The sequence below is a fragment of the Stegastes partitus genome, unplaced genomic scaffold, assembly GCF_000690725.1.
Source record: "Stegastes partitus isolate 25-593 unplaced genomic scaffold, Stegastes_partitus-1.0.2 Scaffold1854, whole genome shotgun sequence".
Lineage (NCBI taxonomy): Eukaryota > Metazoa > Chordata > Actinopteri > Pomacentridae > Stegastes > Stegastes partitus.
Genome location: NW_007579585.1, coordinates 83,910 through 97,787, shown reverse-complemented (window position 1 = coordinate 97,787; position 13,878 = coordinate 83,910). Strand labels below are relative to the sequence as shown.

The 13,878-nt window shown below is 39.5% G+C and overlaps 1 protein-coding gene across 1 annotated transcript in view; it reads right to left on the bottom strand.

Annotated features, from left to right (window-relative positions):
- LOC103372904 (calpain-A-like) overlaps positions 1 to 12,639 on the bottom strand; it is a 14,243-nt gene extending 1,604 nt beyond the window's left edge. Inside the window, exons 1-20 of the mRNA XM_008302678.1 lie at positions 12,574 to 12,639; positions 11,716 to 11,967; positions 11,300 to 11,369; positions 10,509 to 10,627; positions 9,718 to 9,851; positions 9,447 to 9,621; positions 7,591 to 7,665; positions 7,265 to 7,350; positions 5,254 to 5,328; positions 4,732 to 4,892; positions 3,793 to 3,959; positions 3,545 to 3,556; positions 3,245 to 3,453; positions 3,005 to 3,059; positions 1,945 to 2,013; positions 1,739 to 1,793; positions 1,570 to 1,631; positions 1,245 to 1,313; positions 1,057 to 1,135; positions 200 to 316 (exon numbers count right to left, since the gene is read on the bottom strand). Coding sequence (XP_008300900.1) covers positions 200 to 316; positions 1,057 to 1,135; positions 1,245 to 1,313; positions 1,570 to 1,631; positions 1,739 to 1,793; positions 1,945 to 2,013; positions 3,005 to 3,059; positions 3,245 to 3,453; positions 3,545 to 3,556; positions 3,793 to 3,959; positions 4,732 to 4,892; positions 5,254 to 5,328; positions 7,265 to 7,350; positions 7,591 to 7,665; positions 9,447 to 9,621; positions 9,718 to 9,851; positions 10,509 to 10,627; positions 11,300 to 11,369; positions 11,716 to 11,952 — 2,026 coding nt within the window. The 5' untranslated portion in view covers positions 11,953 to 11,967; positions 12,574 to 12,639. The remainder of the gene's footprint in view (positions 1 to 199; positions 317 to 1,056; positions 1,136 to 1,244; positions 1,314 to 1,569; positions 1,632 to 1,738; positions 1,794 to 1,944; positions 2,014 to 3,004; positions 3,060 to 3,244; positions 3,454 to 3,544; positions 3,557 to 3,792; positions 3,960 to 4,731; positions 4,893 to 5,253; positions 5,329 to 7,264; positions 7,351 to 7,590; positions 7,666 to 9,446; positions 9,622 to 9,717; positions 9,852 to 10,508; positions 10,628 to 11,299; positions 11,370 to 11,715; positions 11,968 to 12,573) is intronic.
- Positions 12,640 to 13,878: the final 1,239 nt, after the last annotated feature.

Genomic DNA, 13,878 nt, shown 5'->3' with positions numbered 1-13,878 from the left:
TGACCCTAGTGAGGATGAAGCGGTGTATAGATAATGGATGGATGATATGACTATAATCCCCAAATGAAAAGTGTATTAAAGTAAAAATGCAGGAAAAAAGGCTTTAATTAAAGAAGTTCCATAGATTTAGATTTATTACAGCTTCTGATTTTCCACTCTCTACAGAAGTGAAGGTTGTCTGTTGTCCACATGTACTCACCAGACATGCATTTTAGGCGAATGGCCAAAGTGATGAAGTTCTCCATTGAAATGTTACCGGAGGAGCTGCCGTAACGCAGAGCTATCAGATTCAGTATGTCATCGCTGACTGTCTTTCCTGAACAGAGCACAAAAGATTGAAAGCTTAGGTATGATTTCTTTCAGGACTGCTGGCTAATTGGTTTTCTCTTTTACAGCAGAGACAAGATCACATCAACACTTTTTAATACATTTTTGGTCTATTATCTCATTAGGTTGATTCTGTGAGTGTGTAAACTTGCTTGCAAGCAGTTTCATTTTTAGACAATCAGCAGTTCTGAGGCAATGTTGTTGTTCATTATGAGGTGTGCTGATGATCATCTAGTGAAGTTAAGCCCATCAGTCCCTTATATTCACTCTCTTTTAGCTCTGCATTTGATCTCTACCAACACACTCTTTATCTGCTGATGTTTTGCAGTCGTGGCACGGCTGCATTTTTGGTGTATGTTTGGTGCTGATCAAGTCTTGTCGTTGTCTTAGGCTGGTTGGAAGCTGCACGTTGCACTGAGAGTGAGCTAAAATAGTCAATTTGTGGGTCAGATAAATAAACACTGCACTTAAACTTGCATAAAGCTCCATAACAGTGACTGGAGCTACAGATTCAGATGACAGTAGATTCTCACTACAGCACACCCTCTTCACATTGCCAGATTGTTTTCATGTTCATTCTGTTACTCTATTGGCATTTAAACATTCCTTTTTGACTTGGCACTCACAGGGTCGTCTTTACAATGTCTCGCATTGTGCATGTACTGCATCCCGAGCCAGTTCTGTCATGTAAAAGGAGCAGAAAGAACATATGGATGATAGATAGTCTACCTGTGGCCATGAGTGCATTCCTCAGTTCACTCAGGGACAGCGTTCCTGTTTGAGAAACATCAGCCTTGGAGAAAATGTCCTGGGTAAAGAGAAGACAGTTTGTTCTGGAGATCTTTCTGCACTAATAATGGAATGAACACTTCCCTTGTGTTTCATGACATTTTGAACATTTGCTTCGTTTCTTTTACCTTGCATGTGTTCACCAGGCTCCACAGATTGGCAAATTCCCCAGAATTCAGTTTGCCAGTGACAGAAGACTTTTTTAACACACCGTTAAGGTATCAGAACTGAACACGTTGTTTCATGCCTTAAGGTGACCTTTAAATCTATTCATGTGTTCCATAAATCAACAAAAGAGCAGGCAGGTTTTGTCATGTACACTGTGAACTTGTTTTATGTAACTGCATTTACTGTGAGAGATTTCACAAAATAGCTGCTAAAATAGAGAGAAAGGGGTGAGGAAACATGTTTGTCAAGTCCACCAGCTCAAGTGAATATAACACAGAAGGATACGTCCATCAGAGCAACCATGCTGCGACAGGCATCCACGCTGAAGCCTCCGGATTTCAAGTCTCCTAAGTGAAAATAGGAAAAAACACTCGGTTACTAAGACTGTGACGGCCACAACGATGCTACATAATTATTTTTTATTGCCAAGCTTGTTAGTTTTTAGAGTCCAAACCTTTCAGATTTTCATTTAGGAGCCTCTGGAGCTGCTCACAATCCACTTCTTCATACTGGACATGCAACAAAAACGTACATTTGGCTCACATGTAGGTTTATGCCACCACCATTCCCTTCAAGGTATGTTTTCTTTTTAAATCTAAAAAGCAAATAAGCGTACTTCCCAAGATGCTGCACTATTGCTCTGAGGCACATACACATTACCTTGTCGGAGAACTGACGGAACAGGGTTTTGTTACTGCCGTCTTGCTCGCCGTTTTCATTTGGTTTGTGCTGCAAAGGATTAAATGGCTTCAGTTCCAAAGCAATGAATGCACAGTCTGAGCATATGTGTGTGTCACATACTGTTAAAGACATCAAACAAATCACTGTGTAAAGAGCTAAACCAGGGTAGGATCAATGTCGCTCTGACAAAAGACTCAGTTAACGACACCGGTGCTAGTAGGTTGTGTTGTGCACACAATGGACAATTTAAGCACAATTTTACAATATATTGTAATCCAATACATCATACAGTCGTCCTCAAATGTATTCATACCCTTCCATTAAAGAAAAGGCAAAATTCACAATAGTCACTCTAATATCTAGAAACTGAAAAAAATAATAATAAATAAAAATTTGCTAAATATAATTTAATGAAATAAGACATTGCTTTTGAATTGTGGTTGAAAAGAATAATTACGAAAAAAAAAAAAAAACTGCCCCGGACAAATTGGAGCACTTTGCTGATGAGCAGTGGGCCGAAATCCAAACAGCTGTCAACAGGTGCAGAAGTCTGATTGAGAGTTACAGAAAACACTTGATTGCAGTGATTGGCTCAAAGGGCTGTTCAAAAAAATATTAGTTTACAGGTCCCATCATGCTTGTTTGCTTGTTTTATATATATATATTTCTGTTGAACCACAATTCCGAAGCAATGTCATGATTTTCATAAATTTTTTAAATTTATTATTGCTTTTGTCAATTTTGTCTTATTTCAGTGACAGCTGTTTTTTCCTTCTTTAATGGGAGAACATGAATACACTTGAGGAACACTGTATAATAATGTTTACTTTTGGTCGTCACAGTCATGACAGAGCTGTTTAACATTAGATTACACAAGTGTGCCAGTCCAAGCTGTATCACTAGTGGGTCACCAGATCAAAATAATCCAATTTCACAAGGGATTTTCTAACCATAGGTACAGCAAAATGTTAACATCATTGTGTCATTGCTGCGTTAACCCAAAGTGAGAACAGTATATGCCATTTTAAATCTTGTTCACCTCATGGTGTGCATCTTCTTCCATATGTACGTGACCATCTCCGGCAGAATTCTCACTGAGAGGAAAGACAAGAGACAACAGCGTGTCACCTTTCTCAGCAACAATCAGGGATTATAATTTGAAACACTGTAATTACATACAGTTAGTATCTGTTACTAACCCTGGAAACAGTCAACTTGTATGTAGATATGCGCAACTAAGCTTCTAAAGGCTAGTTATTGAGTTTTGCGAGGGGCTTACTGGACGTGGGTCTCTGCCTTGGACAGGATGGTCAGGATGAAGGAGGCCGTCTCATTGGGATTGAAGGTGGAGGGAACGATCAGGTATTCACCAGGCTTCAGCATCACGAACTCCATTGTCTCACGGGCATTCATGTAGGTTTTAGTCTGGGTGACAGGTCTGTTTGTGTCGAAGAAAGCGGCTGGGAATTTCCCCCTCTGTGCCCTGTACTGTAATGAATAAATAATGTCTTTGCAGTTAATCTCAGTCTTCAACATAAGCTGACGTGGTACATTGTGATTAGGATGAAATATTACTTACTTCCCCAGTCACCTTGAGGGAAATCAGAGGAGAAAGAATTTTTATTAGGGACATTAAAATTAGTTTAAGTGAAATCATGACATCATGACAAGTATACATGCTGCAAGTGGATAACATAGATTTAATGATCACTCGTGGGGCTTATGGTACACTGAACATAATGATAGTTAGAGATAGTAGACATTCATATGACATCCACAACACAGCAGTCTACGTAATATAGCAGACACAGCATTGGGAATATTTACCTCAAATACAGAGAATCCAATGTGCAGGTTTTGGACCAGGCGTCTGTTCCTCTTGTCGGGCTTTTGCATGAGAGACACCAGCATGTTTTTTTCACCCTGAGACTCACTGCACTCGCTGGATAACTTGTCTATCTTGACCCGATACTGTGGATTAGTCCAGAAGCTGTCTGTAAGGCAAAGGGGGAGACAGTTTTGCCAAGAGTATGATGTATCCGTTGGTTAATTTGAAAAGCTGAAAAACAAATCTCCAACTCGTGTGATACGGTTATTCATAAGTTCGATTCCAGACACCACATGTAAGCTCTTTATCACATTATGGGACTGGATGGAAGCTTGCGGAGGCAGTATTTGTTGTTTTGATAATGTTTGGGAAAACCTAAAGAATCCAGTGTTAGCAAAGTATGTGATTCCTCAGATTGATTCTTCATGAAATTTGTGACAATACCAGCATATTGTCTGCTCTGAGAAGAAGATGAAGAATGTAAAAAACAAACAGTTGCAGCTCACTGATTCTCTGCTTGAGTGTGCAACTTAAATTATCAACAACCTTTACATGTTTTTTCCCCCTAAAAAGTAGTCTAATGATCGTCAACTGTACATCCATGGGTGTACTGCAAAGCTAAAGAGTAGGTTAAAGTTTTTGTCTTTCTTTTTTGGTTGCAATGAACCCGTTCTATGAGCTAACTGCTGACTTCATAGTGATATCATGCATCCCATTGATGGCTTCCAAATTATGGAAACTGTAGTTTAAAATTCATACTATTAGCTTCAAATTTCAGTGACGGGTAGTGAACCTTGACTTATGGCCCTGTGTTGAATCTACACAAAGCCTACACAGGTAGCCTCCAACACATTTATACTTTTGATTGGTACACATCAGTCTCCATCTATTGCATTTATGGAGGCAGTTCTGCATAAGTCCATGTATTTTAGACGTACCGCGGTTATTCATGCAGCCTCCAGCAGTGGTTCCAGCAACCCATCTGCCCTCATAGAAGGAGGTCTTCCAGTGACAAGACGAGCTTCCGTCGAGGAAGTCAGGACACAGGCAGCAAATGTCCAGATCTGAGTAGAACTTGCGAAAGTCTTGCAGGGTCATCCTTGAAAACAGACATCAAGGTACGAAATATGTGAATGCAGTCTTTATGAATGCAAAATGGAATTTAAAAAATACACCTTTTTAAAATTGTAATTCAGTTATATTTGCTTTTTTTGGCCACCATAAAGCAGTAGCATGTCTTTGATGAAACAATAAGTATAGATATTGTTTAAAACATATCTTCATAAGACTTAATACACTACTTTTTAAAATCAGTTTAGCTGATTAAGGTTAGGGTGTGCATTGTTATACAAAAATGTCTGTATTCCACTGATGTTTTACAGTTGCTACACTTGATTTGTATTACTGTATCACAAAACATTTTGAATCCTGTTACATGATCTTGATTTCAACATGCTTACCAAAACTCTCCATCGTCGCGCACCGAGAGGCACATTTCTCGATCTTGTGGACTGACGGTTTGCCACAGAGGTGACCTTTGGGAGTGATTTGTCAGTGAAGAAAGAGGAGAGGCAATGTTGTTACAGACGCTTCTCGACAGTGAGAGGCAAATACAACACATGGATTAAAAATAATAGGTGCTTTCTGTTACCGACCTTTCCAGCTGAAAAAGAGCCAAACAGTCAAGAGGGTTTAGTTGATTTTCTTTGGCTCCTTTACAAGGCAGAGCATGTTTTGGCATTTTGCACTCTGAACACGTCCAAGCCACAAACCACCTCTAAAATGATTGGTGCTGAATTATTGAGCAATGTGTTTGCTTTAGACACATTTTTCCAAAATTCACAACAGTAGCTCTGACAGGTGTTAAAACAGGACAGAGCTCAGTTTATGAAAAGCACACGAGTTTGACAAAGTAGCACAACGACTGAACCAAGAGACAAAGCTTACGTTAGCTTGCTCATACATAAGATCCTTTCAGAGTGAACAGTGAAGGAAATACAGAATGTTGCTGCCATATCGAAGACTTACAAATATGGTTTACTGATATAAACTGTGAGCATTTTGAACTATATTTCACAAAACTTGTGTTTTTTGTACACCATTTTCATTCACCTCATGTTTGACCGCTTGTTTGCTTTACTCGTGTTCCTCATGCCCCTTTGATTTTTGCCCGTGAGACTTTTTGGATTCATTTCATTTTGGATTACTTTTTATTGGATCATGTCCATTCCCTGGATCCTCCAGTCGCTTTGTCTTTGCTCTGCACCTTGTGGTAAGTAGTTTTGATTGATTAAAACTGTTTTTGCCACAACTCGCCTGGTGTCTGCCCTTGGGTCATTCGTCTGAACGCTGACAAAAGCAATGCCAGTCGGCTGAGCTTAATCAGATATTAGGTTTTATGGTTTATTAAATCACTACTTGGGAACCAGCATTCACTACAAACGTAAATCAGGATTAAACTGTCCATTGTTCAACATCCCGTGTAAGCTAACGTAGTGGCATTATGAAACAAATGGAATCCAGAGTTTTTTTGGCGCTTCCGGTGCTGACAAGTCAAGACCAGTTGGGACATATCCGCCTCATACCATGAGCTCTACAGTCTGTGTGGGCCCATTCTGTTTTATATACGTGTACAATTTGCTGGAGCAGCGCAACTGTCTTCAAGCACTTAACTCATAAAGTGCATCAGTGGAGCTTTTCACTAACCAGCAGCTGTATAATTGCTCACAATTTCACATGCAAAGACATAAACCTTTAAATGCATCTGATTATATGCTCCCATTATATTCCGCAGTGAAAACGTCAACAAGCTGCTTTCACTGTCCATCAAAACTGAAAACTACCAAAACCAGTTTGAGAAATTTCTCAACTGAGGAGATTAGGCTATTCTTTAAAAAGCACACAACCAACTGAAGACTCCCCTAAAGCAAACTTACATTTGAGACACCTACATGAGGTCATCGATTATATAAGCACGTCTGTTGCTTTAAGTTTGGTGAACCTCATCTAATTTAAAAATTAATGCACCTACACAAGTTTAGAGGTGGTGTTCGCTCTGTAATACATTACATAACTTTTCATTACAACTCATGAAGCCTCCAGGGTACAGTATTATTTCCTGTGATTTACCTTGCCAACAGTACAGCCTGTCAAAGCTCGCCTTCCCATGTTTGCCCTCAACTGACACAACCGGTTTACAATTATGAGATTATCAACTACAGAGAAGCCTCTCATGTTAACTGGTCCTAATATACTCCACCCCTTTGTGCAAAGACAAACATATTTAGTAGTATAGTAGACAGTATAAAGACGCAGACACAAACTGTTGATATTTGCATGAAAAAGTAGATGTATCCTCTACAATGTGTTTTTTTATCCATTGCTGGAAATGAGCTTAATAATAAATGTCTGAAGGCAGCAAACCAGAGCAGTTTGCCTGTGACAGATTGATAGAAGGGAAATCGCTCTCACTTATCACTCCAGTCTCCGTTCCACTCTCCTCTTCCCCAGGGGTTCCACAAACGCACCAGGTTTACCGGCTGCCCTTGGCTCATCATCTGACCACCAGGCATCACCACAGAGACACAAGCGTTATCACTATACTATATACTTATTTTACTAAATCCTGCTTTACACTAGAGGCAAACCTAAGGTCTTATTACCCTAAAACTCCACAAAGAACCAAATTGTTTCTTGAGATAAGTTTCATTAGAAGTGTAAAAATCTGACAGAGAACTTTTTATGACCACTGAATACTGAATGCTGCAATGACCTTTGAAACAAATGCTGTTCTTTACCTGCTTCACACCTGTCACGGTGTAGGCATGGCCTTGGACCAGTCCATTTGGTAATACAGTGTTGGCCGATGTCTCCTGCAAAATATAGATTCATGTATTCATTACAACTAGTGATGTACAAATTAGATTTTGCAGCGTACTCTTCCAGTCACAGCTATGAAAAACCATTAAAGGCCCTTTACACTCTTTGATCAAACACCTAAAAACTCAACCCTGTCAAAGTTACATATTCAGAAGTTTTGTTTTGTTTTTTTTTCATGAAAATAATCCCTTCCTGCCTTAAAAAGACTTAAATGTAACTCTGCTCTTTTGCTTCTTCCAAGAAGACGCCACCTCTCTCTCCATCTACCCTCCCCACCCTCTCACCGACAAACGTACAACTCAGCTCAAACCCTGTAAAACTACTATACGCTAACCAATGAAAAGCTGAGCCATATGTATTCCATCCAGACAGAAGAATGATATGATATGACGGCTCACTCTGCAAGTTGACAGGATTGGTTCCTTAGGTCTGTTGCATTTTAAAGCCTGGAAGTCTAATTCTTTGTTTTGGAGACCTTCATTGGTAGAGTGACCGTAAAGGTGGAAAGACTCAGTCATTGTATTGATTTGGCTTATATTGCTCATTATGTGTTTTCTGGTGTTGAAACATTGATGGTACCGAATAAGACAAGGATAATAATTGAAATAACTAGAATGCTAGTGATGTAGATAGCAAATCTAACTCTATGTTAACTTTCCTCGATCAGCCTGAAATGCCCTAATGACTGTTAAAATAGCACTTTTCTTGTAGAAGCTATTAACAAAGCTGCCACAAATAACTGTTAATAACAGAACAAAGAGGCAAGGGATAAACATTCTGTGTCATTGAATTAATTATCTATCAGTACAGATAGATCAGCATATTTTATTATTGATTTTCAAAGTTCATTTTCTAAAATTAAACCTTCTCTATAAAAGTACGCTTCCAAAATTAAATATATATGAAACGTGGAGATTATGTGAAAACTCATTGAAAACTAACTGGTTTATTCTATGTGACAGTCGCATCCACTTAATTAACCACTTTCACGCATCATTAGAGAGGGCCATCCGGACCGTTGAATTTTTATTTTTTTCCCAACATGGCACTAGCTCCAAGCATTTAATCTCTTCAGTTAGACAAAAGCTGTTTGAGAGCATGTATGATTATTATCCATGTGTATGCTTTTTTTAAAAAAAAAACCAAACTTATAATAACAAGTTTCCGTGGAGCCACTAAAGGGTTGGTTTAAGATCAGTCGAATACTGGTCACGAACTTCAAACATTATTTTGTGCTGATAGAAACTCTGAAGTAATCCCAACATTTCAATAACCAAAAAATACTGCAAAGTCAGGCATTTAAAGGGATACGACTGTATAAACACTTGCTAAAATGTGACATTTTAACTCTGATTAACGGCTCACAAAAGATGACATTTAGCAGTATTCATCCTATTGTCTTAGCACAAGAAAACTTTGTCACGAAAGTCAGTTCAGCTTGTCATGCATCTGTCATGACAAGCTGCCAGAACTCACAATGGTTGGCAGGCAGTTTTTCAGTCTCTAGGGAAAGTTATTAACACACCTACTGAGAATGGGAACCAAGCCATCATGTTTTTAGTTTCCTGCCAGCACAAGTATGAATGTGACAGCTATGCAGGTCTATTACCACATCTAACATCGGTCTTTGACATCATACCAAGGTGGTCTTTATCGTGTCTGGGATAACACCACGTTACTCTTTAGACTTTTAGACAGAGTGGCTCGCCACAATTTTCAAAAGAAAGGCTAATCAGCCAGTGTGTGATTTTGTGTGGTGTATAGTTGTGCTTACACCCTGCTCTGTACCGCAACCCATTAGGGACTTGGACTGGCCAGCTCTGCACATCAGCTCCCACAGGTTAGGAGGGGGATCTGACAGCTGGATACAAATGTGGACCCCGCCAGTGAAGTCCACCAAAGCTTCAGAGGGATTTCCAGCATTCATGTCAGAGTAGGAGCCGCACACCCTGGTACAAGAGGGTGTGGAGTTACTTTCAGGGACAAATACTCATTCTAAGAAAATACGTTTTATAACTTTGAAACAAGACAGTGTTTTTCCATACTTGGCGTAGGCTTTCTCCAGCAAAGCAGGCCAGAATTCATTTGGATCTGCGGAGTGGACAAAGATTAGTCTGCCATTGATTGTTGGCAGCTTGTCATCAATGACGACATCCACCCATCGTCCAAATCTCCAGAACTAAACCGGGGACAAAAAAGGGGACAAGATGAGGTTTAGACATCATTAACACAATCGACTTTGAGACAATTTGGGTTGGTAGTGATTAAAAAGTAAAACATTATATTTGTCAACACTTCAAGACAATTGGATGTTTCTGTACAAATACTTAAAGTAAAAGTTTGACATTCGGGGAAATACCCTCACCCACCTTCTTTCCTACTGTTGGATTAGACGACTGATACCACTCTTAAGCTTGTGTACTAAATATGAAGCTAAGGCCTGCAGCTGCTTAGCATAGCTTAGCATGACAACAAGAAACGGGTAGCCAGGCTCCGTCCAAAGGTAATCAGATCCACCTACCAGTTACTTTAAAGCTCAGCAATTAACATGTTATCTCTTATATGTATAAATATAAGCTAAGCTGACACCCTCGTAATAGTAGCTGCACATATGAAGACAATCCATCTACTTATCCTACTCTTGGAAAGAAAGCAAGCTGCTTACTTCCGAAACTATTGACCTATCCCTTTAAGGTAAAATGATGTATGTTGCATTTGAAGTATTGATTCACCTTTAAAATGTATATAAAGCATTTTGGAATTGGATTATGCAAATAGATCACAGCATCGTGCTCAATTCTTTTCCATTTATGAAAATGTCAAACCAGCTGTTTACCCTGAAGTGAAACAGCCCGCAGTAGTCCTGCTCAAAGTTCTGTTCAAGAGGAACAACTTGTCCAAGGATGTAGTCCTGGAATGTCAGAGCTCCAATAGAGGCAAGAAACCAGCAGTTTCCTGAGTAAAAAAATGGTCATTCAGTAGTGAGAAAAACGAACCATGCAGGCACAACAGTAAAATTTGAAATGATGGGTTTACAGCTTCACGACAGTAACACAGCACAAGAGGCAGAAAACACATTACTGCAGTGACATAAAGGAGATAGAGGGAGCCCTTAATACTGACATTGTAAGAAAATTAACATTTGTGTTTGTACTTTTATATGATGTAATACCTTATACATGCCTATGCATAAGGCTTAATTTGCTGTCATACGATCAACACGTTACTAAAACATGAATTGTGTGATACCTTTGCCTTATAATTTCTTTGTCTATTCTTGTCTAGGTTAAAATGTGGGATTCATCTCACACTGGGAGTATACGAGTGGCTTGCTTACGTCTACCTGTGTCCTTGTATGTATGAAACACACAGTACATGAAACAGTAATTACTAATAATTAGACTAATGAACTGTGTTCATAGTATTTACTTTATGTTTGAAAAGCGATTTGAACCTTTTCAACTGGTCACTCAGATTTGTGCAGCTCACTATGCAACACTGCTGCGACTGCTCTATTAATAACACTGTGCGGTACTTTTGTCTGTTTTCTGCCTCTTGGCTGAACTTGCATGACAATGATTAGAAACACATTTTAGGGAATTCTAGTGAGTGAAGCAGTTTACCTACCAACAACGCCTTGGCCAAAGTCAAACCTGGAGATTCCATCAAGAACAAAAGATGGACTGGCAACTATTTTCTGAAAAGAATATGCAAATTGTAAACACATATTTGACATATTTAACTGTTTAAGCTGATCTAGAAAACTTGGGGGATAATAGTTGTTCATGTACACATGCAGCAGTTCTACAGAAACATGATGATTTGGCAAAATAAATGATTTGTGTTTGTTCTATTTCTTTTTTCGGCCACTAGCGGTCAAAAATACTTAATAAAGTTAAAGGTATATATATGCATACAACACACAAACAAAGGTGCGTAACCCCAGTTTACCCTAACTCCAAGTATAATTCTATCATCTGCCCTCTGTTTGAGTATCAACACTCACTGTGATTTATGGTCACTTCAGTCAATGAAACACTCACCCCTGGTCTCAGCCACTTCACCTTTCCCATGTCAGCGGGGGTCAGGACCCCTTGGCCAATCGACCTCCTGTCAGGGGGGAACATGTCGTCGATGTACCTCACATTGCGGATGAGGCAGTACTGCTTCAGCTGCTGGAAGTCTTGCTCGTTAAACCTTAAAGGGTTTGCGACAGTCCCATAACCATCTTTCAGGTGACGGGCATTGATGATGTTCTTGCACACACCTGAGGTCGGCATTGCTGCAGTTCAGCTCTGTTGAAAAAGAATAAACATTAAAAAGTGTGTAAATAGATTATTATTCTCAGCACTTGATCTTTTTATATCACATCCAAATAGCAAATGTGGGTGTGGAAACATGCATGGTCACACTGCAGACTGTTTACACTCATTTTTTTTTCACTTCGAAAGCAAATATCCAGTTAGAACAACAAGTGCCATTTCCTCCTTGGATTGCACTCTTTAAATTAAAATGTTGCTTTGCTTGCTGTCATTTTCTGCACAGCTTGATTCAGATTTTTTTGGAGGAAATTCAACATGTGTTCAGATATATGTCAGAAAAATAAGGTGCAAATCATGCTGATTCTCTTTTAGTCTCTGCACGGTTCGGTTCTGCCCTTTACGAAATGCCAAGGAGGAGATATTCGTTCGTGGAATTGTCAGAATTTATGCAAGATACAAAAGAACACACACCTCTCATCTCCATACTGTGTAGTCAGTCATGATTGTTACATAAGTGCACAAACGAATCTTAACAATGTTGACTACACAATAGAAAATGCTACAAGTTGCTAAACTGTAAGTAAAAGTGTAAATCTATCTGTTTAAAATGGTACCAGCATATAAAGATCGTAACCTTACCTCTTCACCCACGGCTAGAAAGTGTTGAGTCTGAGTGGAACAGCGAGAATGTGAAAAGCAGCTCAGGTGCTTTTATAATGCCAGCGAATGCCTGAGGCTCCATGAGACGTTTAGTTACCAAGCCCCACCTGAGCTGAGTTATTGTCTGCTGCAGGTGCCTCTTACATGCGGGCAGAAAGAGAAGAAAAACGTTCAGCCAAGCCTGCAACACTGTATTTATAGTCAATGTACAGCTTCTTGTTCATCCAGTGTTAAATAAACATGCAAGTATACAAACTGCCCGAAGATGATTTATGATCCACACAACAAAAACTAATGTGATAAAGGTATGAGTGGTGCAGTCAGATTTGATAAAAAGATTGCCTAAACAGGATGCTGTGGGCTGAAAGTGCAGAAAGCAAACATGTAGGGTTGTGTATTTTTCTCTATGTTATTTCATGTATTGCCAAGTTTGAAGGGTGGAGACGCTCAGAGCAGCACGTGTGCACATAACAGACCGGTGCAGACAACAACAGTCAAAATGTCAAGTGCATCACTTAGCTCTCACAAAGACAATATATGTTGTGAAAAACAAAACAGTGCACCACAGAGCAGGTTTAGCCAGTGTGTCGGTTTATAAATAGCTTAAGAAAAGATATACCAGATATGGGTAAGCTATGAGGCGGCTGTGGCTCAGGTGGTTGAGTTGGTTGTCCTCTGATCACGAGGTCGGCCGGCCGTCCACAGTCTACGTGTCCTTGGGCAAGATGCTGAACCTGAAGTTGCTCCCAGTTGCAGGCAGCCATTGGTGTTTGAATGTGTGTCTACTCTGATATGGACGTCGCTTTGAATAAAAGCGTGTGCTAAATGAAACTGTAAATATTATCACGCTTGTGGATTCTTTGACTTGTCATGTTGGTGCTGTATGGCGACATCTGGTGGCCACGTGTGTTCAAAGGCGTCTCATTTGTAAAATAGCTGTAAGATTTATTTATGTGATGTATTTGATGTGCCACGGTATCATAAAAACAATCACATTAATACAATATACAAAATAAGACCAAAAAAGCAACCAAACCGAAGCCACAAGCTAAAATAATGTCTGAAACTGAGTAAGTTTAATGAAGTTCATGACTGACTGACTTAAAGTGAGAGTTCAGTGACCAACTGATGATGCCTTTCCTATCGTCTTACATCACAGTAGATTAAACAAGGTCATAGTTGTGTCTGTATGGCAGGGCTTTCTCTGTTGCCACCCCCACCCTCTGGAACTCCTTACCACCAAACATCAGTAACTCCTTGAACCTGTCCACTTTCAAATCATAA